The sequence below is a fragment of the Desmodus rotundus genome, chromosome 1 (assembly GCF_022682495.2).
Source record: "Desmodus rotundus isolate HL8 chromosome 1, HLdesRot8A.1, whole genome shotgun sequence".
Classification (NCBI taxonomy): domain Eukaryota; kingdom Metazoa; phylum Chordata; class Mammalia; order Chiroptera; family Phyllostomidae; genus Desmodus; species Desmodus rotundus.
This window is the reverse complement of record NC_071387.1, coordinates 121,328,587-121,351,768: the sequence shown is the minus strand read 5'-3', so window position 1 is coordinate 121,351,768 and position 23,182 is coordinate 121,328,587. Positions and strand designations below refer to the sequence as shown.

General features: G+C 51.1%; 2 protein-coding genes and 1 long non-coding RNA gene across 6 annotated transcripts; all 3 read right to left on the bottom strand.

Moving 5' to 3' along the window:
• Positions 1-1,871: 1,871 nt before the first annotated feature.
• CLDN15 (claudin 15) lies at positions 1,872-7,128 on the bottom strand. Of its 2 annotated transcripts, none has more exons than XM_045204642.3 (5): positions 6,648-7,128; positions 3,803-3,967; positions 2,650-2,803; positions 2,443-2,559; positions 1,872-2,357 (listed from the first exon to the last, which is right to left on the bottom strand). In XM_045204642.3, the coding sequence occupies exons 1-5, from the start codon at positions 6,862-6,864 to the stop codon at positions 2,231-2,233; spliced, it is 780 nt and encodes a 259-aa protein (XP_045060577.1). In that variant the 5' UTR covers positions 6,865-7,128; the 3' UTR covers positions 1,872-2,230. The 2 variants fall into 2 exon arrangements, with proteins under 2 accessions (XP_045060577.1, XP_024427504.1); XM_024571736.3 differs by having other exon boundaries at positions 2,650-2,731; positions 6,648-7,122.
• A 1,708-nt stretch (positions 7,129-8,836) lies between these two features.
• FIS1 (fission, mitochondrial 1) lies at positions 8,837-12,562 on the bottom strand. The gene is made up of 5 exons (XM_024571700.3): positions 12,407-12,562; positions 11,396-11,528; positions 10,006-10,082; positions 9,481-9,586; positions 8,837-9,146 (listed from the first exon to the last, which is right to left on the bottom strand). The coding sequence occupies exons 1-5, from the start codon at positions 12,449-12,451 to the stop codon at positions 9,049-9,051; spliced, it is 459 nt and encodes a 152-aa protein (XP_024427468.1). The 5' UTR covers positions 12,452-12,562; the 3' UTR covers positions 8,837-9,048.
• A 549-nt stretch (positions 12,563-13,111) lies between these two features.
• On the bottom strand, positions 13,112-20,712 carry LOC123480845 (uncharacterized). 3 transcript variants are annotated; one of them, XR_008427566.2, is made up of 4 exons: positions 20,196-20,712; positions 19,626-19,922; positions 15,350-16,334; positions 13,112-15,249 (listed from the first exon to the last, which is right to left on the bottom strand). It is a non-coding gene; the product is annotated as an uncharacterized lncRNA (long non-coding RNA). The 3 variants fall into 3 exon arrangements; XR_008427564.2 differs by having other exon boundaries at positions 13,112-15,524; positions 16,174-16,334; XR_008427563.2 differs by having other exon boundaries at positions 13,112-16,334.
• Positions 20,713-23,182: the final 2,470 nt, after the last annotated feature.

Here is a 23,182-nt window from a genome sequence, read left to right as displayed (position 1 = left end):
TGAAAAGGGGAGGTGATGAGAAGAGGCAGGATGGAGTTGGGGAAAGGAGGTAGAAGCTGCAGATGGGGCAGAGGGAGAGTTTGGGTTGCAGGTGCCTGGGTGGCAGTATCAGGAGTTGTAACTGGCCTCTGTCCTTCACTGTGGGGTACACAGGCATCCTTGTGCTTTCGGAGCCTTTCACAATTGTAAGACCCTTTTTAAGCTGTGGGTCTCGCAGGTTCTGCTTGGTGTAAGATAACGTCTGTTACACCATAGAGAGAAGCCTACTATTGGTTTGCTAACAAAGCAAGTCAGGCGGCCCGGTACTTGCCATAGTAGGTTGTTACACTAAGGGCCCCCACAAAACACACTTCCCAGTGTCTGCGCTCTGCAGTCCCTTCCATGTGGGCTTTGGACTTAGCCAGGGGAACTGGCTTGGCCATGGGACATCCACAAACTGCCCAAGAGCAGAAGGTCATAGGATATACAGAATGTTTTGGAATTCTTGGCCATGGAAGCTTTCATGTAGGAGAACAGCTCAAAACGTACCAGTGTTTTTGGATGGAGCCCAGTGGGAAGCCCTGATGCAAGAGTGTGTCCAAGGCCAGTGGAGTAGTCCAGCTTGCTGGGAGAGCAAGGCTGTGCAGAGGAATAGTAAACAGTGAGGATAGAAGGATGGGCTAGTGCCAGGCAGTGTGACAAGGTCTTGTCTTTTTTCTCCCTAAGCCACCAGGGAGCTGCCAGGGCAGGACAATAATGATGTTCCAGTAGAGAAATATGGGCAAGAAGCTCAATTAGGGAAATCCTGCGACGAGTCTGGGCAAGGGAGGAGGAAGGCCTGACCCGGCATCAGGCAGTGAAAGGAGAGAAGTAGGATGTGAAAACTACGGAGAACTGAGGATGTGGCAGCTAACTGAGGGGAGGAAGTGGCAGAGGGGAAGTGAAGACAGAAGCCAGAGATGACTGAAGTTGTCAATCTGCTGAACGAGAGGCTGGCAATGACAGTAAGAGGAACGACAGGAACTGTGGGTGTGGGGAAAGTAATGAATGAATTTGCCTAGCCTGTGAAAAGACCCAGTGGGCACTCGTACATCTGCATCTCCAGAGGGAGGGCCCAGTTAGAATGCAGATGTGAGTGTCTCTACCTCCCAGGAGCAGATGGGATGAATGGGGAAGGGGAAGGGGCTGAGGTCAGAACCCAGGCCACCCCCCAGTGACTGGTGACCGACCCTAGCCAGTGCTGCAGGGGAATGTACCAGCATAAGGCCTTATCACCTCTTTCCACTAGATGCCAGGCTTCTTTCTTGTGGCCTCATTTTCCAGTCTTTAGTGGGTACCAGGTCTGCTCAGGTCCCTGTGCCAACCCTGCCCGCAATCCGGTGCTGTGTCTGAGGTGGACATCATGAAGTCACACACATGCCACTAACAGGCAAGCCTCTGTGAACGGACCTTCAGAGCCCTTTCTGGAAGTTACTGAACCCCAGAAAAATGTGCCTGCACCAGACCCTCGATTTGACACAATTTCAAAGGGCTGATCAATATCTGACACCCACTCTAGGCCCAGATGAAGAAACTGCTCTAGACCATCTGTATCCTTGCACAGCTGTGAAGAAAGGTCGAGAGTTAAAGGAATGACTTGTTATCTCAAGCTGGCCAGTTTCCTCCAGCTGGGTCTTCCCAGTCTGCTCCTTGATGACTCTTATCAGTAATTGTAAGAGTGCCACACTCCTGAAATCACTTGCAACCTTGCCTCTGTTTTGCTGGATAAGACAGTCCAAAGGTGACGGAGGGGGGACAGGTGAAAGTCTGGTGTCCAAGAACTGAGATGACTCTGGGTGCCTCCCCAGGCACCCCTTGCTCGACCAGCTGCTTCATGACACTCTCAGCCCCTGAACAGTTCACAATACAAATTTATTTATGCATGTATTTACATGGAATGCAAATGCTCGGGGTCGCCCCCACCTGCCCAGCTGCCCAGACCCCAGACTCAGAAGATAAAGAGGTTTTGGGTCCAGTCTCAGGAGTCTGAGATGAGTCCTCAGGAGGCGGGTTCTAGGCCCGAGCAGGGAAGCATGGCCAGGGAGGAGCTCCGACTGAAGAGGCGGGGCCTGAGCAGGGTGTGGTTTCCAGGCCCAAGGTGGAGCCCTGGGTGTGACATGGCCCTGAGGGGTCTGCACCTGCTGCCTGGGTTCGAGGGACCCCTTTCCACTGGGGGCAGTGGGAGGGGAATAGGGCCTACAGGCCAGGGCTTCTACACGTAAGCATTTTTCCCATATTTGCCAAAGCTGTTGTGGCCGTCTCCATCTGAGGCTGAGGCGGGCAGGTGGGCAGCAAGGGCAGCAGACCGCACTGCGGAGGCCTTGTAGGGGAGCCGGGTGCTGGCAAGGGAGGGTCCTGTGTCAGATGGAGGTGCTGCCCTCATTGTCCCCCTACCTCCGCCCTGTGCTTCTCCCCCACCCTTACCTGGCTGAGGGGTCCTGGTCTGAGGCCTTGCAGCAGTTGGAGCAGAGACAGACACCACCCAGTATGGCCAACAGGGAGGCGCTCCAGCCCAGGTAGAGTGCAGGGCCCAGCTCATACCTGGTGACAAAAACCGCGCAGGGTGATGCTAGCCCAGGAATGTGGCGGAGTTCCACCCAGTGCCCCAGAGGGGGAGGCTACCACACTCACTTGGTTCCGGAGTATAAGGGGTTGAAGAAGTCCCGGGTGATGTTGGAGGCATACCAAGTGATGGCCACCATCCCGCAGCAACCTGGCTCAGGGAGAGAACTGCACTGGAGCCCTAGGCCCCTAGGGAACTGGGGGGAGGGCCAGGTGGGAGCAGCTGAGAGAGTAGATGTGGGGCATCAAGTCCAAGAGCAAATTTCATTTCCTCCCTTTCTTCCCCTGTCCCAGTTCATGACTCTTCTGTTTCCCAGGGTCAACTGCAAACTCCCCTATCTAGCCCTCACCGAGGACCGAGCCCCGCTCACCTTTCTCATCTAGTCTCCCATGCTCTGCCCCTCAGCCAGCCCTTGTCCCCTCTCTACCCCTGACCTGCCTTGTCCTTCCCCGGCCTCTAGTGCCTTGGTCATTTAGTTTCCTCACTCAGTCTGTGCCCCATCCATCCTCGGAAGCCCAGCTGCCCTAACCAGCCTTCTACCAGCTCCGTCTGTCCTCACACCCCTGACCTTTGGCCTCTCAAAGCCCTCAGAGCCTGTGACACGCCTTTGCCACCCAGTGAAGTGAAGGCCTGAAGCCAGTGAGGTCCCTGGACTACAGGACCAGCCTTGCCACTCGCTGCGGGCTTGTCCTCCAGTGAGACACCTGACCTTTCTGAGCCCTTTTCCAGACCTGGAGAGCAGGATGAGACCCTCCCTGCCTCACAGACTTATGAAGTGGTGTGCGTAGGTATGTGTCACAGACCGAGAAGGGAGGGCCTGCCAGTGAGCATAGTTCCTGTGTGCACTGCGTGTGCACTGCGTGTGCACGCACACCTGACCGGTCTTCCCAGCCGGGCGCTAAGTGCAGGAGCGCAGACTCTCACTTTCACCTTTGGAATCCCGCCCACGCCCTGCCTGTGGCCTGGCTCCTGTGGGGGCTCAAGAAACATTGCTAAAGGACTGATTCATAGCCAAGGGATTTGGCGAGTGTGGGTGAAGCTGAGGTGATCAGGGAGGGAGGGAAGAGCTGAGCCAGGGAGGGGGTGTCAATGCAAAGGGGAGGGTGAGGCAAACACGAGGAGTGGGAGCTGGAGAAGACAGAGCCCTGGGGTATGTTGCCTAGGGCCACTCCCGACCCCCCACCACAGCTCAGGGCTCACCCATCACCTTCCCTTGATTACCAGCCAGTATGTGTAGGGCCCCCGCAGTGGCCGCCAGCTTGGCCTTCCTGGAGAGCACGATGCCCCCAATGTTTGTGCAGCGCAGCCCCACCATGCCCAAGAAGAGGCCGAGGAAGCCCAGGAGGATGGCGGTGATCATGAGTGCCCGGCAGGCCTGGATGTATCCTGGGGAGGTGGGGTGTAGCCGTGGGTCCCTGGGCCAGACTGGTAGCCCTCCATCTCCTCTCCCCTCGATGACAGCCAGGCCCTTACAGCCCCTGCTTGGGCCTCAGTCCCTAGAAGTCCTCAAATCCTTTTCTTCCCCTTTGGGCCCATCCAGCCTACAGGCTGAGGGGTCACACACCCCTCCTTTTCAGGGGCTCACCTCAGTCCCAAGGAGTCTCAGCCCCTCCTGCCCTGTCACCTGCACTGGTGCACTTCGCCTGTACCTCAGTGATAGGGTTTCTCCACTGCACTACTGACCCTTTGGCCGGATAATGCTAGGTTCTAGAGGCAATTCTCTGCATTGTGGGATATTTAGCAGCATTCTTATCCTCCACCACTAGATGTCAGTAGTCTCTCCATGCGGGACAATCAAAATGTGTTGACTGTCAAATGACCCTTGGGGGGCAAAATCGCCTAGTTGAGAACCAGTGCTCTGTGAGATCACCACTAAGCTCTGCTGTGTATTGCAGAAACTGCACCCGGGGATGCCCAGCCCCTTCCCCACATCTGCCTCTCTCCAGGTCCCACCTAGTGCCTAGTACTGTGCCAGACATCCGGCCGTGAGCTTCTTCCTGGAGTGAACGGTAGGGGGCAGCAGTGGCCTATGGGTCACTGGGTGCAGGGCAGTTTCTGATCTGGGAGGTGGGATACCTGGGCCCAGGACCAGTCCAAGTCAGTCTTGTACATTTGCTTTCAGTGCCTCAGTTTCCCCTTTCTCAAAGCTGAAGGAAATGGCTGGCTCCCTTCCTGGTCCTCCTCCTCCCTTCTCTGACTTTGATAGTTGCCAAGCACCCAAGGACCTTGCACCGCTTTCCCAGGTGGGGCAGTGCCATCAATGCTGAAGGGGAAAGGCTGGGTCCCGGCCAAGAGGATGTGTAGTGGCTCGGAGCTGGGGGGTAGGGAGGAGGGACAAAGTTCTCTGGGAGCACTTTCTCACTCCTAGCCATTCCCTCTGGAGTTCCCGCCCTCTTTCCCTACCCCATATCTTATCCCCACCCATCCATCTAACAGTCTCCACCTGTGAGAGCACAGGCCAAATGGCTGGAGGCTCGGGGTGCACAGCTGGGAGGTGGCTAAACGACAGTCTGAATCCCTCTCAGGACCAGAACCGGCCTTGAAAGTTAGCCAGCTCTGGACTCAGAAACACGAGGCAGGATTCCAACTTCCCTACCACCTTATGATTCAGGGCAGGTTAACACTTATCCCTGCGGTTTTCCAGGTTCTGTAAAATGGAGTTACTAATGCACCCAACAGCAGAACGATTGTAAACCACCCTAGAATGGTGTGTGTGAAGTATCCAGCACCACGCCCGGAGCCAACATGCCCCTCAACACTGGGCAGCTGCGCTCTGCCCTCCCCCCAAGCCCGCTCTTGCCCCGTCTTTCCTGTGCACTTGTGGTCCTCTCTCAGGCCAAGTGCGCCATTCCAAGTGGGGGTGAGGTGGGGGTGGTCAGGGTTGCCGAGCTGGCTGTCACCCGTGTCCTTTCTGGCCACCCAGTGTTCTGGGCTTCTGGCCTGGTTTGTATTCAGCTTTTATAGGGTTTTGGTGGGGCACTTGCCTTGCAAGTCCTGGAGAGGGGGATGAAAGCATGGAGTCTCTGCAGCTGCCTGGGAGATTCTGGGAATAGTGGGGGCACAAGAGACCCACGTGACTGCTCAGAGCCCCTTGGACATTCCTGGGGGATTTCATGGATCCCTGCTTTAAACCCAGTTTAGCCTCTGTTCCTTCCCCTACCTGCGGCACCTGCACAAGATCACCTAGAAGAGCGAGAGGGCTCTGCGAAGACCCAGTGAAGGTGAGGGAGCGGCACTGCGAGGGTTCCTGGTCACCCCCTCTTGGTCTCTGGCAAGGGCCGACTGAAGGGAGACTCCCCTAGGGAATAGTGGGGGGGCTACTCAAAGGGTGAGCAGGAAGCAGGAGACACTACGGCCACTAGAGAGAATCTTTCTGGACCAAAAGAGCTGTAGGCTCCAGCTCACCAAGAACCGAAAAAATACACCACCCTGAGAACCCCAAACACACATGCACACCCCTCACCTGCTTACATTAGACACTCAGACTCTTTCAAACAGCCTTTAGAGCTCGCCACGGCAGTGAGCTCCTGGTGAGGCCACTGAGAGACTCAACTCTCAAGATTCCAAGACGGGGCCTCCTCTTCACCCCACAGACTCCAACACTCCCAACCCAACACTAAAATGCTAAAATTGCTTGAGTGCATATAGATATTAACATTTTGCACCTTTCATTTCATAAAGTGCCCGCGACTACCCTGTGAATGGGTGCTGTTATGATCCCAGTTTTACAGATGGCTCTAATAAAGCTCATTTTACCACCAGCCCTAGGCACAGAGCTAGGACACAGCAGGCACCGGACCTGACAGTCTGACCCTGGTGCCTGCACTTGTAACCACTGAGACAGTGTCACACGAGGGCAGGGGGCCACGTGTGACCAGGTCACCACTGTAGCTCCCGACAGGGGTCTACCCCCGGCATTCCGTGCTGCAGGAGCCAGTCTCTGAGCTTGGTCAGGCCTCCCTTATCCGTATGGCACCCAAGGGCAGACCACAGGCAGCACCTGCACTTGCCAGAGCTCTCTCCAACCTCCCACCTCCCTCTGCCCCCTTCGCCCTCCACCCTGTACCGGAGAGGGCCAGCATGGACGGGAACTCCCAGCAGTTGTAGACTCCCAGGGAGTCAGTTGCGCAGCTGTGCCAGAGGTTCTCGAAGATGGTGTTGGTGGTGATGACATTCCCGTTCACAGTGGACACTCGCCAGTAGCTGTGTGGCAGGGTCACCCCCAGCATCAGCAGCCCCACGGCTGCCAGGAAGAAGCCAAAGGTCTCCACAGCCACTGACATGGTGGGATGCAGGCCCTGAGGGGCACCAGGGGCCCCAGAGGGAGAAGGACTGAGCCACAGGGGACCTTGAGGGGCTTTGGCTAAGGTGGGAAGAGAGAGGGGAAGGGCGGAAGACCAGCTGCAGCCCCGGCCTCTTCCTCAGCCTCAGGTCCGTCTCCGGGTTTCTGCCTTCCTCCCCTCTTTCTAGGTTCTGCTTCCCTGCAGGTCAGTCAGAGGAATGAGGCAAGAGCCCGCGGCAGATGTTGATGAGATGTAGGGAATAAACGAAACGGGCCAAAAGTCCACTGCCTCCGGGCTGCCCTGGGTTCCCCGCCCCACAGGGGTGGGGGGGACTTACCAGGGAGTGACTAACGGATGCAGCCAAGGAGGGGCCCCCATGGGAGGCATTGGGAGCCAAGGGGAAGCGTGTCTCTGACTCCGCTTTCATCAGGGGCCAGAGCATGGAATGAGGGACAAAAAGAGACAGAATAACCACGGGTATGCCACTGTGGCCTTCCATGGGGAGGAAAGGAGGGAGCAGAGCCACTACCTCTAGATATTGGTGAGAACAATTCAGGAAACTCCAAGACCTGGGCTTTGGAGCATTGAGTCTTCCAGGAAGATTAAGTTTAAAGAAGGATCTGTGGGGGAAACCAATGGTTCTGGAGTCCAACCAACCTAGATTCAAACCAAACCCCATCATTTACCAAAGTGACACAGGCATGAAGCCTGAGCCCCGTGAGCTCGTTTCTGCTTCTGTGAACTAAAACTACTACTCCTCACCTCATAGGATATAGTAAGCATTTCCCCCACATGTATGAATTACTCAATACTTGGTGACTGACTCTCCTGGGTTTCGGTGCGGCAGACCCAGGGTGAAGCCATTAGGAGTTGCCTTCCTCTAAACTTCAAGTTCATGAACTTGAACTTTCCCCTTTGGTAGGTCGATCTTTGACCCTCAGCAACAAACTTGATTTTATGGCTAAGGGTCCCCCAGGGGGATCTCAGACCCAGGTGATCCTGTGGCTAATGTAAGTGGCTCATTGTTATCAGAAGTGTCACTAAGCTATATTAATTATGATGAATTAGAAACTTCTGGGCTGCCATTCCTAGCCAAAGCTGAGCACCTGTTCTGGCGTAGATGGTCTCGTTTCCTGCTCCAAGGCCACAGCAGGACAGCCCTGGTTCTCTTCTGGCAAGTGTGGCTGGGACTCAGTCTCCCAGGGGCTCATCCTACACCCAGGCAGTCACACAGTACACCCCTGAGCTGAAGTGCAAACCCCCACTCCCCTCCTTCGTGTGTCAGGCTGCTCTGTGCTCCCCTTAGGGGCCTCCTCCCCAATCCCCCAGAGGCGCTGGCTTGGCTGTGGAATGAGAGTTATGCAGTGAAGCAAGACAGGCCCGAGCTGAGCCTGGCACAAGGTGGGTGTGGGGCAAAGCAGGCTGGGTGGGGACCAGGTCTTCACCTTCCATCTTGGAGGCTACATCTGGTGTGTACTGGGTCCATAACCTCTTCCAAGACTCCTGCCAACTCCAAGCCAAATGCCTGTTTCCTCCACCCACGAGCAGCACCCCTCTCCTCAGGAGGCTACAGGAGGAGGAAGAGGAGGAAGCAGGAAGACAAAGGGTGGGGAAGGGCGTTGGTTTTGGAGGAAACTGAGTGGGGGTGCCCCATGGTGTGGAAAACTCCACATACTTAAGAGCCAGCTGAGTGGGTCAGAGGAGACAGGAGACATAAATCCAAGCCTGTCCCTTCAGCTCTGCCCTTCCCTCCTCCAGCTGCCGCTTTCCCCCAGGATCCTAGGGCTGTGCAAAGGCCACGTGGCTTTGGTGGAGGGGAGGAAGGGTGTAGGGTCGGGGCAGGTCTACAGACAGAGGAGAACCCCATGCCAGTGTGGAGGTAACAGAAGAACACGGAGCAGGAAAGGACCACGCGTTACCCCCATTTCTGGGACCAAGGGGACCCGTCCCTCCTTCAACACAGACACAGAGGTTCCCAAGTCAAAGCCCAATTTTATTTACACTCATCCTAAAGCACATGATTTGGGGCGAGAGGACAGGTCTCAGGGGGGAGGAGGTTGAGGCCATAGAGGACAGTGACGGGGTGCAGGACAAGAAAGGGACAGCGAGGATGGATGGGCCCTCCCTGAGTGCCCTCCATGGGCTCCCACGTATCCCTGGGCAGAGGCAGAGGTGCAGTCTCCTTCAGGATTTGGACTTGGATACAGCAAATCCGATGAGTCCAGCCAGTCCCGCCACACCCAGGGCCATGCCTCCAACAATGGCCATGCCCACCAGTCCATCTGGGGAGAAGAGGGAGATTGTCAGGAGTCGACCCCCAGCCCACCAAGACCCTGGCTACTATCTTCTTCCCACCCACTGCTCCTCAACAGATGTGCCTCCCCACTTGGGAGTCCCAGGGCAAGGGATTCTGAGGGCTGGACAAAGAAGACTCCTGGGGGTTTGAACAGGAACTGCTGGCGGGGGTGGGGAGTCACTTAAAGAGGGACTAGAGGGCCCAGGCATGAGGTGGGGGTGGGGAAGAGGACTAAACTAACAGTTGAGAGGGAGCTGGGAATGACGGAGGCCAGGGAGACAGGAGAGTGGGAATGGAGGAAAACAGGGGAAGACGTTCACCTTTCTTCATGGCCTTGTCAATGAGCCGTTCCAGTTCCTTGGCCTGGTTGTTCTGGGGCTCTGTCTGCAGCAGCCCTCGCACATACTTCAGGGCCTTTTCATATTCCTACACACACCCCCCTCTCAGTATTTCAGCACTCCTCCTGCCTATCAGAGGGGCCTTCCCGTCACTTGCCCTGGGGGCTCCACCCTCCACCTCCAACCCCTCCCTCACCCTAGCCCCACCCAACGGAGTAGAGTCCACAAACAGCCCCAACTGTGTGGGATGATAAGCTAGGGGAGATAACAACCCAAGGCTCTGAGGCTGCACCCCAATCCTGACGTCATGTTTTCCCCACCCCCTAGGCACCCCGATCTTCTGCCTCATCTTCCCTCAGCATCCTGATCAGCTATCACCTTGAACCTCTGTACCCAATACCGCCCTCTACCTACTGCCGCCTTCAGGCTCCACCCTGGGGGACGGTCAGGAGAAGGTGCTGGGGCCCATCCAAATAGGATGGGGGGGAAGGGAGCCTTTCGCCTTACCTTGAGCCGGTAGTTCCCCACAGCCAGGTAGAAGACATAATCCCGCTGCTCCTCTTTGCTACCTTTGGGCAGTAGCTCTGGGGAGGAGAGGGTAAAGAGTAAAAACCACTTTCTCTTTCCCTAATACTTGTGTCCCAGAGACCCCTTCCACTCTCCGAATCCCTATATAACTCTGGGAGAAAGTCACTGTTCGGAGCCTCCAGTTCTGGGCTTCCTGGTCAGAGCTCTGGGAGGCATGACTCCAGGCTGCCCAGACACCTGGGTGCCAATACTACAGTCAACCCTGGTCCGTCCAAGTGAACTGAAAGGCAGGCAAGGCCCTGGAAAAGCCAAGAGGCATCTCTGCTCAGTTTGACATCCGTTGGGTTTCAACCACAGTTGCGAGTTACCCAAATCAGTGTTAAGAAAAATAAGTTTGTATTCCCCACCCCACTTTAAAAAAAATCAGCCCTTCCTGAATAACCCTGACTCATAATTCAGTGACTTCCCATAAGCTCATGTGTTCAATTGTACTCTGTGCACTAGAATTTGTTGATAAATAGTTTTGTGGATGTTTATAAATCTTCCCAAGTGTCTGTACTGTCTCCTCAAGTAGACTGGCAACTCTTAGAGACCACCACTTCTACCGCTGTGCCCTGCTATAGAGGAAACCTGAGAAATCCGAATTGGCACATTAGACAAATGTAGGGTGAGATTATTGGCATTAAGCAAGATTCTTATATTTAAAGATTTACAATAGGCATCCTTTGCTGGTACACTGACTTGTTTGCTTATATCCAATTACTCAACCAAGAGAAAGAGGGTTCAACGAAATTTAAAGGCCAAATTCTGAGGCCCCCGACAAATGGCGCCACATCCTAAAACAATGAGAAATAGGATTCCTACTAAAAAGGCATCATCTGCTCACAGGTTTTGGGGACTGTCTTCTGTACATCTTCCACGCCACCCTCACGAAAGGTTTATTGTTTCTACAATAGCTGCTGAATAAGCAACATGGTGGGGGGCGGTGGGGACAAGGAACACAGGACCGGGACACACAAAACAGGAGCCTCTAGTCCTACTTCAGCCATGAATAGCCGTGGGACTTCAGACAAGTCACTTTCTTCACGCTTAGACTGCCAGATCCCCAAAGTCCTGTGGAAACCGACATGGTCTGGCTGTTGGGCAAAACAATGACGAGGTGGTAGGTAATCAGCCCAAAGTACACTGGGAGAAGCTAGGCTAACGTACATCGCCCCGTTAGTGAGTTTACCGTAAAATAACTGTGAGGTGACTGGACTACAGGGCCCCATGTTGACCCTACGAAGGGAGGGCATGACCAAGGGCAGGAGAGAAGGGCAGACCCTGACTGCAGTTGGGAAGGGGAGCGCCGGGTAGCCTAGCACCTCACCCTCCAGCAGTACAATGCCTTTACGGATGTCATCGTTGTACTTGCTGCGCACCAAGCACCAGGCATACTCAAACTGCGTGCTCTTGGACACCGAGCCTGCTGCCTTCTCAGACTGAAATTTCTTTTCAAACTTCTGCCATAGGAGAGGAGAGGAGTCATTTAGAAATGAAGCGGGTAAACCATTCCCTGTCAGGACCTAGGTGTCCATTTCCCAGTTACAATCCATCTTCCCCAGTCTCTGCCACATTTCCCTCGCGGGTCTGGACACCTCTCTCCACAAGTTCTATCTCCGTCTCTGGGACCCGGCCTTCTGTTTATTGCGGGCATTATGTCTCCTTGGACAGTCCCCCTTCCCTCCGCTCCTTCCCCGGGTGGTACCGAGTGGAGATGCCACCTGGTGGCGGCTCCAGGCACCGCTAGCAGAGCAGCTGACCCCGAGCGGCTTAACAGTAAACATACTGTTGGACAACATTCAGAACTGCTCCACAGCCCACGCAGTCCGTCGTCAGAGACTGCTGCCCCCATCCCGCCCCACCCTGCCGGGTCTGGACTTTTTCCTATCTGCAAAACGGGAATTCAAGGATAGTGCCTACCTCTTAGAACTCAAAGATTGAGATATCGCCTGCAATGCACTTGGCACCGTGATGGATACAGTGAGTTATATGACACTTCATGGTGGTCGCTATAGTCCCCCGCCACTGAGGGAGCACTCAAAAACAGCTTAGGACCCTGATCTAACTGTTGCACGCACCCAGAACCCGTCAGTCTTTCCACACCAGACTCCAGGCCTTGAGTCTGAGGCATGGTGGCACAGGAAACTACAACTCCCACTAGCCTTTGGGGTAAAGTGGAATCTCTCGGCAGGAGCCGGACACTGCAAAGGCTGCCGGGAGCAGTAGTTCGGCGTCCCTGGGCAAAGCTGGTGATGGGAAGAGTTTGGCCCATATTCGATTCTCTTCAGGACCCGCTCGCCCGAATCTTTCCTTCCCCTCCCTCGGGGCCAGGCCTCACCAGCAGGTCCTCCGCAGACACCAGCTCGTTTAGCACGGCCTCCATAGCCGCTGGCCCTGCAATCCTTACACCTCAGACGTTACTGTGCCAGTGACTCCATGGCCCACTGGCCGAGGGGGAGCCACTTCCGGTGAGCAACGGAAGCAGGCCCCGCCCCTAACTCAGAGCCAACCACCTCAGGTAGCCGATACCGAGCCTCCACCCCCACTGGAGCCCCGCCCCTTTCTTCCGCACAGCGGTCCACCGGAGGGCCTGGTAAAGCGCAGGCGCGGCACAGGTCCCACTGTCAATCACCCCGCCCTCGCGCTGTGGACAATGCCACATTGTCCCCACATTCGTCTTCCAAGTTGCCCTGCGTGTGCCTTCTTCCTCCACGGAAGCTGCCACACCAAAGTCTAAGGCTACCTCTCCTCTAGGTGGTTAGTTAGCTCCTGGGACTGAAAATAGCAGGAAGAGGAAGGTGGAGAATCGGTATTGGGTCACATAATTTCAGGGACCAGTCTTACTGTACCCGTCCCACCCTCCACCCTGAGGTGAGCTATAGGACCCTCTCAGAAATCTAGGACCCTGGAGGCTATGTGAATCCTCAGTGCCTGCAAGGTCAGAACAACTGCCACAGGGTTTCCAGGGCCTCTGCTACTCCTACAATGCAAGAGGACAGAAACTGGGTTTGCTAAGCATACACCCAGAGACTGTGGTACACAGATACTACTGGGAACTTAAAGAAAAGCTGTTGGCATTACTTGCTGAGAGGGTCCAATCTTTTATATATTATTTAGATAATATCCCCCCCCCACCCCCAAAGGGGAAGACCTGTCTGCCATGTGGGGTCAAGGGCAATGAGGAGCTTGGCAGTGAGGAGCAAAAAAGCATGAAAAGGGGAGATGCTTCTGGCTCCTCTGTCTACATCTACTCTATGCAGTGATGGGGCTGGGTAGGTAGTGACTTTCAAATTCTTTTTACCTTGTTAAAGAGAAAACCATGGGCCCGAAACAGCACCACTTAGTGTAAAAGCCATACCCAACGTAGATTTAATACCTAATTGAATTGCAGTTTCCAACTCCTCCCAGAAATGAAATCTGAAGCAGTGCAGAATTTTCTGGTCAAGCACCAATAAGATAAATCTGTCACGTGGCTCGCCCCACTCCCTCCACCCCTCTAAAGAAAGAAGAGGCAATCTGTATGATAAAAACCCTTGCCATTCCTTCTCCCTAACAGAGGTGTTCAACCTGAGGCCCGAAAGGCACATGCAGCCCAAGATGGCTGTCAGTGCAGCCCAACACAAAATTGTAAATTTACTTAAAACATTATGAGGGTTTTTTGTGTGTGATTTACATGTCACAATGTATTTAATCTGTGGCCCAAGACAACTCTTCTTCTTCCAGTGTGGTGCAGACGCCAAAAGGCTGGACACCCTGCGGGAAGTCCTGGTCTAAAAGTTATACTTCCTTTTCTTTTGTTAACAATTCCATTTCATACAATCCTCTGGGAGCACCCTACCAGTTGCTATGGGATGTTGCCCAGTAAATCGGTTAATAATGCCAATTAGATCTTCAAAGTTACTTGTTTAATTTTTTTATTTAACAACCTTGACCCACAGTGCTCCGATACACAGTAGAATGTAAGTTCCATGAAGGCAGAGACTGAATCTTGTTTATCCCTGCATCTTCACTCCTAATGTAGTAGGCAGTCAGACGGGCATGAGTAGAGTAGGAACGATAGACCAGGTACAGAAGGTCACCAGGGTGGAAAGCCTTTGGTGCCTAGCAACGGGCAAAACTGGGGTGGGACTTTGCCCCCCAGGATGACCTTTCCTCCCCTAGCATGCTGCCAGTCATGCCATAGACTCCCCCCTTACAGGAGGAACAAGGGGGCCAGAGAATAGCCTCATATGACTTCCTTGCACAAGCACTCCCTTAAGCATTAAGCCCTAGAGATAATATCTAGGCCACAGTTGTGTTTCAGCTCCAGGCTCAGAGAAACAGCAAGGCCAGGAGGGTGACACCATGGCCAACATCAGGACCAGCTGCGATGACTAATGATCCCTGCCTAGGTGCCAACCAATCAGTGGAGACCATGACTCTGAAAGGACACAACAGGACAGCTGAAAAATATTCTACTGAGATCCCCCTGAGACCTCCCCTAAAGTCCCTGCCTTTAGGAAACAGATAAAACCCCTTAAGGCAAAGGACTCAGCCCAGTCTCCCTCTACCTCCCCCTTCTCCTCCCCCTCTTACCCAGAAGCAAGCTGTGCCTTGCCCCACCCTGTTCTTTCCCCAGGGCTAGTTCTCTCCAAAGCACACCCAAGCTTTCCCCTTTCCCCTTCCCTCAGGTGCGAACATCCTTGCTTTCTTTCTCCTAATTCCAAGGGCCCTTCTTTTGCCTCTGTAACCTGTTTCCTGAGCCCATACAGCCCAGCTGGCTCACTTTTTCTACCCCTGGGAATTTCTAAATAAACTTGCTTGTATTTGAGTCTTGGCTCTGAATTGTCCCTTAGCCAGAACTCAGCTACTGAGGTTGCTGAACCGAGGCCCAATTACTAGTAACATTCTGGTGCCATTTCACTACTAACACTAGCACAAGTTCAATGTTCAAAAAATATCTGTTGAATAAACATGAAATAAAGTCAACACCAGTACAACCATGTCCTGCTTAGCGATGGGGATACATCCTAAGAAATGCATTACCAGGCGATTTCCTTTGCAAACATCAGAGAGTGCACTTACACAAAGCTAGATGGTATAGTCTACTACACACCTAGGCTATATGGTATAGCCTATCGCTCTGTAGGGGAAAGAAAGTAATTTTCCCTGCACCCTTCTGGGTTCTTGAATGAGACATCCCTGCAATAAAAGACATAGTAGTATAAAAACAAACCAAAGTTTAATAAAATGTATATCTCCAGTATACTTGGGCAAGGCCCACGAAAGCTGAGCAACTCACCAAAATGGCTGAAGCCACCACCTTAAATACTGTCTTCGGCTGAAGAGAAACATGTTGGGGAGAGGGAGGAGTCAGTTACCGGACAAGCACAGTAAAAAAGGGTAAGGCTGTTCTGCAGGTTTAAGTCTTGGCCTTCAGCATGGTAAGTTTCTATAGATAAGGTCATCCCCTCTTCCTGGAATAGCAAGGGAGACACCCTTACAAGTGTAGATTCCCTGACAGTGTAAATGTCTTTTGCACAGGTAACTTCTGCTTGGCTCTCTGAGCTTCTCCCATGGGTGCTGTTTCTTAAAATTAACTGGCCTAAAATAATCCTTATGCCAAATATACATACTTTGGGGAGACAAATTCTATCCCCTACAGTACAGGTTACAAACCTGTACAGCATGGCAAGTCACTGTACTGTTCACTGTAGGCAACTGTAACACAGTGGTGTTTGTTTAATGCATTGGGCTGTGACACTATGACGTCACTAGGCAATAGAAATTTTTCAGCTCCGTTACTTATGGGACCGCCTTCATACATGCGATGTGGCACATGACTGTAAAGAGGGCAGTGCAAATGGAAGGATTACCTGTTATCCGAACACCTTTCACATTTGCAAATCCCCTTAAATTTCTTTTTTATTCTCATAATAGCCCTGTGAGTCAGGTAGGCGCTTATTCTCTATTTGACAGAAACTCCAGTTTAGAGAACTGGCTCCTTTATTACCATGAGCATAATAGCAAGGAGAGTAATTCCTGTTTATTCAAAGTTGCATCGTTGCACCCAGCACCTAATTTTGATCTGGCCTTGGGGTCAGAAGAGGGCATAAAAATACGTACCTAATATGAAGTAGACCAGGATCAAAAACAGAGAGCAGGTACTGACAAGGCAGGGACCGTAGGAAGGCCAAAGGGTATTATTTTTATTGGGATGCTACTTCTATGTGATGGCCTCTTGCACCTTCATCATCTCTGTATCTGCTGCAGCTCTTGGCACAGGCCTAAAGCATGGCAAAAACTCCATCAGAGTTTGTTGAATGAATATATATAGAGAGAGGGGGGATGGAGAAGGAAGGGAGAAAGAGATGGAGAGAAACATCAACATGAAAAAAACATCAACCGGTTGCCTCTCAAACACCCCGAACCAGAGACTTGGCCCGCAACCCAGGCATATGCCCTGACCAGGAATCGAACCAGTGAACTTTCAGTTTGCAGGATGATGCCCAACCCACTGAGCCACACCGGTCATGGAATGCCTGTTAATGTTTTAAACAAATTATGTTTGTCTGCCTTCTTCAACCAGAATCTAAACGCAGACCTCTGTCCTCTCTGCCTAGACAACTTCGACAGCCACCTCACTGGTCTCACACATCCCTTCTTGTCCCATTACCATCGGATTTACCACCCAGTAGCCAGAGGGTCTTATTAAAACACAGTTCTCAATTTACCTGACACCTTTTAATGGCTGATCTCATTGCCCTTAGAACAAAGGCCAAAATATTGTGACACAGCCTACAAGGTCCTCTACGGTTTGACTCATGCTTAACTCTCTGCCTCATCTCTTCATTACACTGTTAAACCAAAATTCAACTGAGTAAATCTGACTAATTGACTTTATTATGTGATTCATGCATTGGGCAGCATCCCATTTAGCAACTCCAAGGGGTTATACAAAATGGAGGACTTTAATAGGAAAAAGGGTAGGAAGGGAATTATTAACAAAAGACAAGATTATTTTAAGACCAAGACATCTTATTTTGGGGGTGGGGGAAGGTAATGGCAAGGGTTTTTATCATGCAGGCTGCCTCTTTTTCTATGGAGGGTGGAGGGGGTCCAAGTGGCATATTGCCTCAGTGGAGCTTGATCAGAAAACCCCAGACTGGTTTATGGAGACTCAGTGTTATGAGAGAGGTTGAAACTGCAATTATGTCAGGTGTTAAATCTAGGTTTGGTATCACTGTCCTTAGCACCAGTGACAACACTTTGGGCCTGTGGCTTTGTCTTTAACACTACCTCTCCCAGTCTGTATGCCAGCCCCACAGGCCTTATTTCAGTTCTGAAACCCCCAGGGCCCACAGGCCCTGTGCACAGGCAGCCCCCTCCACCTGGAACATCGATCCTCTCCCTCTTTTCTTATTTGGCTCATTCACTCGTTTACGATTAAATTCATTCAAAAAACACTCATTGAGCCAAATAAAATTACTATGTGACAAATAAAATTAGGTTCCTGTTCTCACAGAGCTTGCATTTTAGTGGGAAAACAGAAAAAATAATTGAAAAGTAAGTAACTAAAAACAACGGCACCCGGAATTGAAAGTGCTGCAAAGACAAGTTGGGGAAAGGAACTGTGAGAGAAGAGGGGTGCCCGGAGAAGGCCCCTCTGGAAAGCTGACACTGGGCAGCGCGCTGGAGTGCGGGAATGAGCCACGCAGGCGAGTGAGGAAAAACATTCCAGGCCCACAAAGCAGCAAGTGAGACACGCTGAGGAGGGAACATACAAGGGTTGTTTGAGGCCAAACCGGGAAGCCAATGTGACTGGAGAGGAGTGGGCAGGCAAAGGAGGGAGTAGCACAAAACGAGGGCAGAGAGGTAGCCGGGGGAAGACCATCCAGGGCCTTGTAAACTTTGGTACGGAATCTGGGTTTAATTCTATGTGTGGCAGGTAAGTATGGAAGGGTTTTGAGCAGCAGAGCGAAATGAGCCATTGAGAAAGGGTCCCTCCTCCGGCTGCTGTTGGAAGAAAAGGCGGTAGGGACGAGAATGAAAATGGGACGGCTGCTGTGGTGACCTGGTCTACAGCAATAGTAGTGGGGGTGAAGGGGTTTAGGATGTGTGGTCAGAAGGCACAGCTGGCAGGACCTGCTGCTGTACTGGATGTGCGCAAGTGCAGTAAGATGACAGATGGGCTTTGACACGATCCACCCGACTTCTCGGCTGTAAGACTCTTCCTGAAGGAAGACTTTCTCCGTCATCCAGACTAGGTAAGGGGTCCTGTAGAGAGGGAGAACGCTACCTGTCCTACATTTTCGGAATATGAAACTGTAACCTGCACATTCCTGTCTTTGTCAGCAGTGTTTTTGTGAGCCATGCAAGCATTGGTTTGGGTACGGTAACAAAATCTGCCGGGAGCCAGTGACTCTATTCCGCTCTCGTCTATTTTTTCCTGCACAAAGGAATGCTCACAGAGACATGTGGCCAAAAATCACACCATGAAGGTGCTATTATTAGTTCCATCTGAAACTAAGGCTCAAAAAGATTAAGTAATCTGTCCAAAGCCACAGAGCTGCAAGTGGAGGAGCTGGGATTCAGGTCCTGCTTCAGCTTGGAGACAGAAGGGTGCGCTCAGAGTAGAGGATGAGTCAGTTAAAGGATAAATAGGAGGAGAGAAGAGGAAAAGTTTGTAAGTACACTCTCGTTATTCATCTTTTAAAAATTCAGGCATAGCCCTGGCCAGTGTGGCCCAGAGGTCTGGGCCTTGCACGGCAAAGCAGAGGGTCGATGCTTCCATTCTCGGTCAGGGCATCAGTTGAGTAGCGTGTGAGAGGCAACTGACTGGTGTTTCTCACATCGATGTTTCTCTCCCTCTCTTTCATCTTCTCTTCCCCTCTTTCTAAAAATAAATAAATAAATTCTTTAAAAAAATTCAGGCATACATTTTTATTTTTTTGTTGGTTTACAACTAAGGAATTTCCTTAAGCAGCAGGTGAACTAGGAAGAAACAATTCAGGTTAATTCAAAACCAAAACAGGAAAGGAATCCTGAGAAACCATTTTTTTTTAGCTAATAGAGTAGTGAAATTCAAAATGAAAGTGCCCCCCCCTCCCGCCCCGCCCCCCCGCAACCATCACCAGTGCTGCTGAAATTGTTGTAAAACTGGTTTCTACCTCTTGGTTAGCCGCCAGTATTTTGAGTTTACAGTATTTGTCAGTTTGTGATGAATACTTGTGTGATGGTCTGATTAACGCCACCCTCCTGTACCAGACTGGAAGCTGCAGAAGGGCAGGATCTGTGTCTATTTCGCCTCCAGAGCCCAGCCCAGTGCTGAGCGCCAGTATAAGATGTAATATTATTTAACTGAACCATCTTGTGGGAAAACATTCAACAAAAGAAGATACTCATTTCTGCATTATCTGTGAAGGTAAACCAGTAGTCATATGGATTCTATGCACGTGGATGGCAATATTCAAAACAAAACAAAAAAAAGGCTTGTACTTCTCCAATTCGGTCACACAAGGAGGCAGAAAGGAAAATGGTATGTTTTTTTGTTGGGGGCTAAAACCTAGAACTGGTACCTGTTAGCAGGTTCTGGGCTCTTGGCCCCTCCCCTGACCACAGCAGAAGTTGGAGTCTGTACTGGACTTCGGCCCTACAACATCTTGTCGGGGTCAGCCCAGGAGAAGTGCTCAGCAAATAACCACTGAACAGGATTTCAATATTTGTGTTTTTCCAATCTTCGGTGATCCATCTACTATTCAATCGGTTAGGAAGTCTCATCAAGGGCAGATTGATTTATTCATCCAACACGTATTTATTCGTTCAGGGCCCACTGGGTGCCAGGTACTCTTCTAAGTGTTGGCTAAGAGAAATAACTAAACAGACAAAGTTCTTCCATTGAAAGTTACGTCTTAGTAGAAGAGACAACGAATAAATATACGATTTCAGGTCACCCTGCCTCCATTCTGTCGCCATACTTCAACAGCCTTCGGATTTTTTTGCCCCCATCCAACCCAGCCTGAATGCCCGTTGTATTTTAAAGTGCAAATCAGAGCTCATATTTCCTGATTAAAATACCGTCTAGGCTACTCAGGACATTGTTTAAATTTCTCATGTACACGAAGCCCTTCAAGCTCGCCCCTGCTTACCTCTCCAGCTTCATCTCCAGGCCCCTACGCGCCCTACACACGGACACGTTTTCCTGCCACCTTTCTTCCACCAGGAATGTTCTCCAATCGGGGAGCTCCATCCTCCAAACACCTGAATGCCTGAGTGACCACATGGCAGGCAACTGCCAGGCTCAGGGCCGTTACCCCTCCGGTACAGCTTTCTTCTATCCGGCCTCGCGCCTCCAGCTCCTAGGAGGTGCAGAATTCATCACCCGATCCTACAATCCTTTCTGTGGACAGGGGCTGTGCCTCGTTCATTCGTCTCCCAAAAGGGAGGCATCCAAGACTCGTTTGTGGGGCAAAAGAAAGAGTAACGACAGGCGTCCTAAAACGGACGCTAGGAGCCTCTGAGACGCCCGCACTTCCGGGTAGCGGCTCGGTTAGCGCCCGAGTGAGGGAAAAGCGCGTGCCTCCTCCGGAGCTGCTCTAGCAGGAGGGCTCGGTGGTCCCGCCGACCCGCCGCCGCGAGGAAAGCCCAGCGTTAGCGTCTGCGCAGTAATCATCCTCCACAGGGCGGGGCGCGGGGGACTTGGCTGGCCAATGAGCGGGCCTGGCTCCGCGGGTGGGGCGGGAATGACGCTACAGCTTGGTGGAGGGGGCGGTGCCCAGGCCTGGAAGTCCCGAGCCTCACCCTGGGCCCGTGCCGTTCCCCCTCCCGGCCAAATGGCCCAGTGGTGACCCAAGTCCTCCCTGCTAAACCTTGGCCCAGATACGCTCTCTGTAAATTAAAGTTTACCTATTGCCTCATTTAGAGTCTATCTCTTCCAAAACTGTGTGATGAGTGCGCACAAAGAACGTGCACAGGAGTCACCTGAAATCTTGTTAAATATGCCAAGTTTGATTCAGTAGGTCGAGGGTGAGCCTGAATTTCTAACAAGCTCCCAGGGGGTGCCAATACTAAGGATTCTCTGATACACTTTGAGGAGTAAGATCAAGGGCATCGCCTGGGAATTGTTAGAAATGCAAGTTATTGGGCCCCACGCCACAGCTGCTGATCATAAAGTCTGGGAGAGGGGCCCAGAAGTTGGTGCTTCAGGAGCCCATAGGTGATTCTGATGCACGCTAGGGTGTGAGAACCTCTGGACAGGGGAAAGTCAAATTGATCCGCAGTCCTCCACAGACTTGCGGCTTATCTGGCTAAGCTTCAGTTTCTTCAGATGAAAAATCAGGATAAAAATGCTAATGCCTTCCTAGTGAATCTATTATGAGGAGGAAATGCGAGATATACATTGGCACACATAATAAGCATTCTATAAAAATTAGCTATAATCATTCCATTATTGCATTTTTGCCACAGTGCTATTTACAATAGCCAAGACATGGAAACAATGTAAGTCTCCACTGATGGATGAATGAATAAAGAAGATGTGGCACACACACATAATGGAATATTATTCAGCCATATAAAGAAGGAAATCCCGCCATTGACCACAAGACAACATGGAATGACCTTGAGGGCATTATGCTAAGTGCAATAAGTCAGAGGAAGATAGTGTGTGTTCTCGCTTAAATGTGGAATCTGTAAAAGCCAAACTCATAGAAACAGTGGAAAGGTGGTTGCCACGGTCTGAGGGGTGGGGCAGACAGGGAGGTGTGGGTCAAAGGGTTCAGATGTCCAATTTAAGATGAATGAATTCTGGAGAGCTAGTGCATAGCAGGGTGACTGTAGTTAGCAACAACACATTATACACTTGAAAGTCGGTAAGAGTAAATCTGAAATGGCCTCATCGCACCAAAAAAATTATTATGTGAGGTGATGAATGTATGAAATAATCTGATTGTGGTAATTATTCCACAATGTATCAAGTCCCTGTGTTGCACACAATATTACATGTCAATTCTCCTTCAGCAATGCTGGGAAAAAGGAGAACTATTTTAAGACCTTAGGTGATCAATTATAAATTTATAGATCAATTAAACCATTGGCTAAAAATGGCTTTAAGTGAATTATGTTTAGACAGTTGATTTTAAACAAATTGGCCTAGAATTACTTTGAACATGTTACATTTAATATTTAATTACATTTCATATATAATTACATAAATGGTAGATTAAGAAAGATTGAATGACCACTTAATTATTAAGTTGATCAAAAATCACAAACACCAACGCTTTCAGAATCTATCGGTAGTAAGATTGTAAGTTCATAGGATTGAGGGTAATAAGTGGGGACTGAAAGCTTGTGGGGCTCTGGAGAGCACGTTCAAATTCAGATTTTAGGATAACATTGTGGTGGCCCGACAAAACAAATCGAAGGCCACATCAGCCTGTTGGACTCGAGCATTTGACCTTTGCTTTTTGTGAACTGGCTTTATGCGTGCTCATTATAGCTAGTTTACTGTACGGTGAGGCCCACTCTATCTTTGTGGATTTATCCATTATGAGAGCAATTAATTAAAACATTTAAGCAGGTACTTCTTTTCTTTTCTTTATTTTTTAAAGAGATTTTATTTATGTATTTTTAGAGAGACTGGAAGGGAGGGGGAAAGAGGGGGAGTGAAACATCAATGGGAGAGAGTGCCCCTGTATGTGCCCCGACTGGAGGCCGAACCCACACCCAGGCATGTGCCCTGACCAGGAATTGAATCTGTAACCTTTTGTTTTGCAGTAGGAAGCCCAACCAACTGAGCCACATGGGTCGGGGCAAGCAGCTGTTTATTTTGAATAAGAAACCTATCTGGTGGTGGCTAGATTAGACAGTGGTAGAGGGGCAGAAGAAACCCTTGGTATAGAGGCCAAACATTTTCTTTCTTAATTCTCTGAAATATAAGGAAAATGACGTTTTCAAACATCTGAGTATGTGGTTTGTGCAATTCATCACTGCTCTCTCACCATTCAGAAAACAATTTCTGCAACAGACCGGTTTTTTTTGACACTTGCCCAGTTATTTATTCTGTCTTTTCTTGAAGAAATGCCACCATGCACCTGGATAGTCCACAATTTGGGGATCAAGATGAGTCATTCAG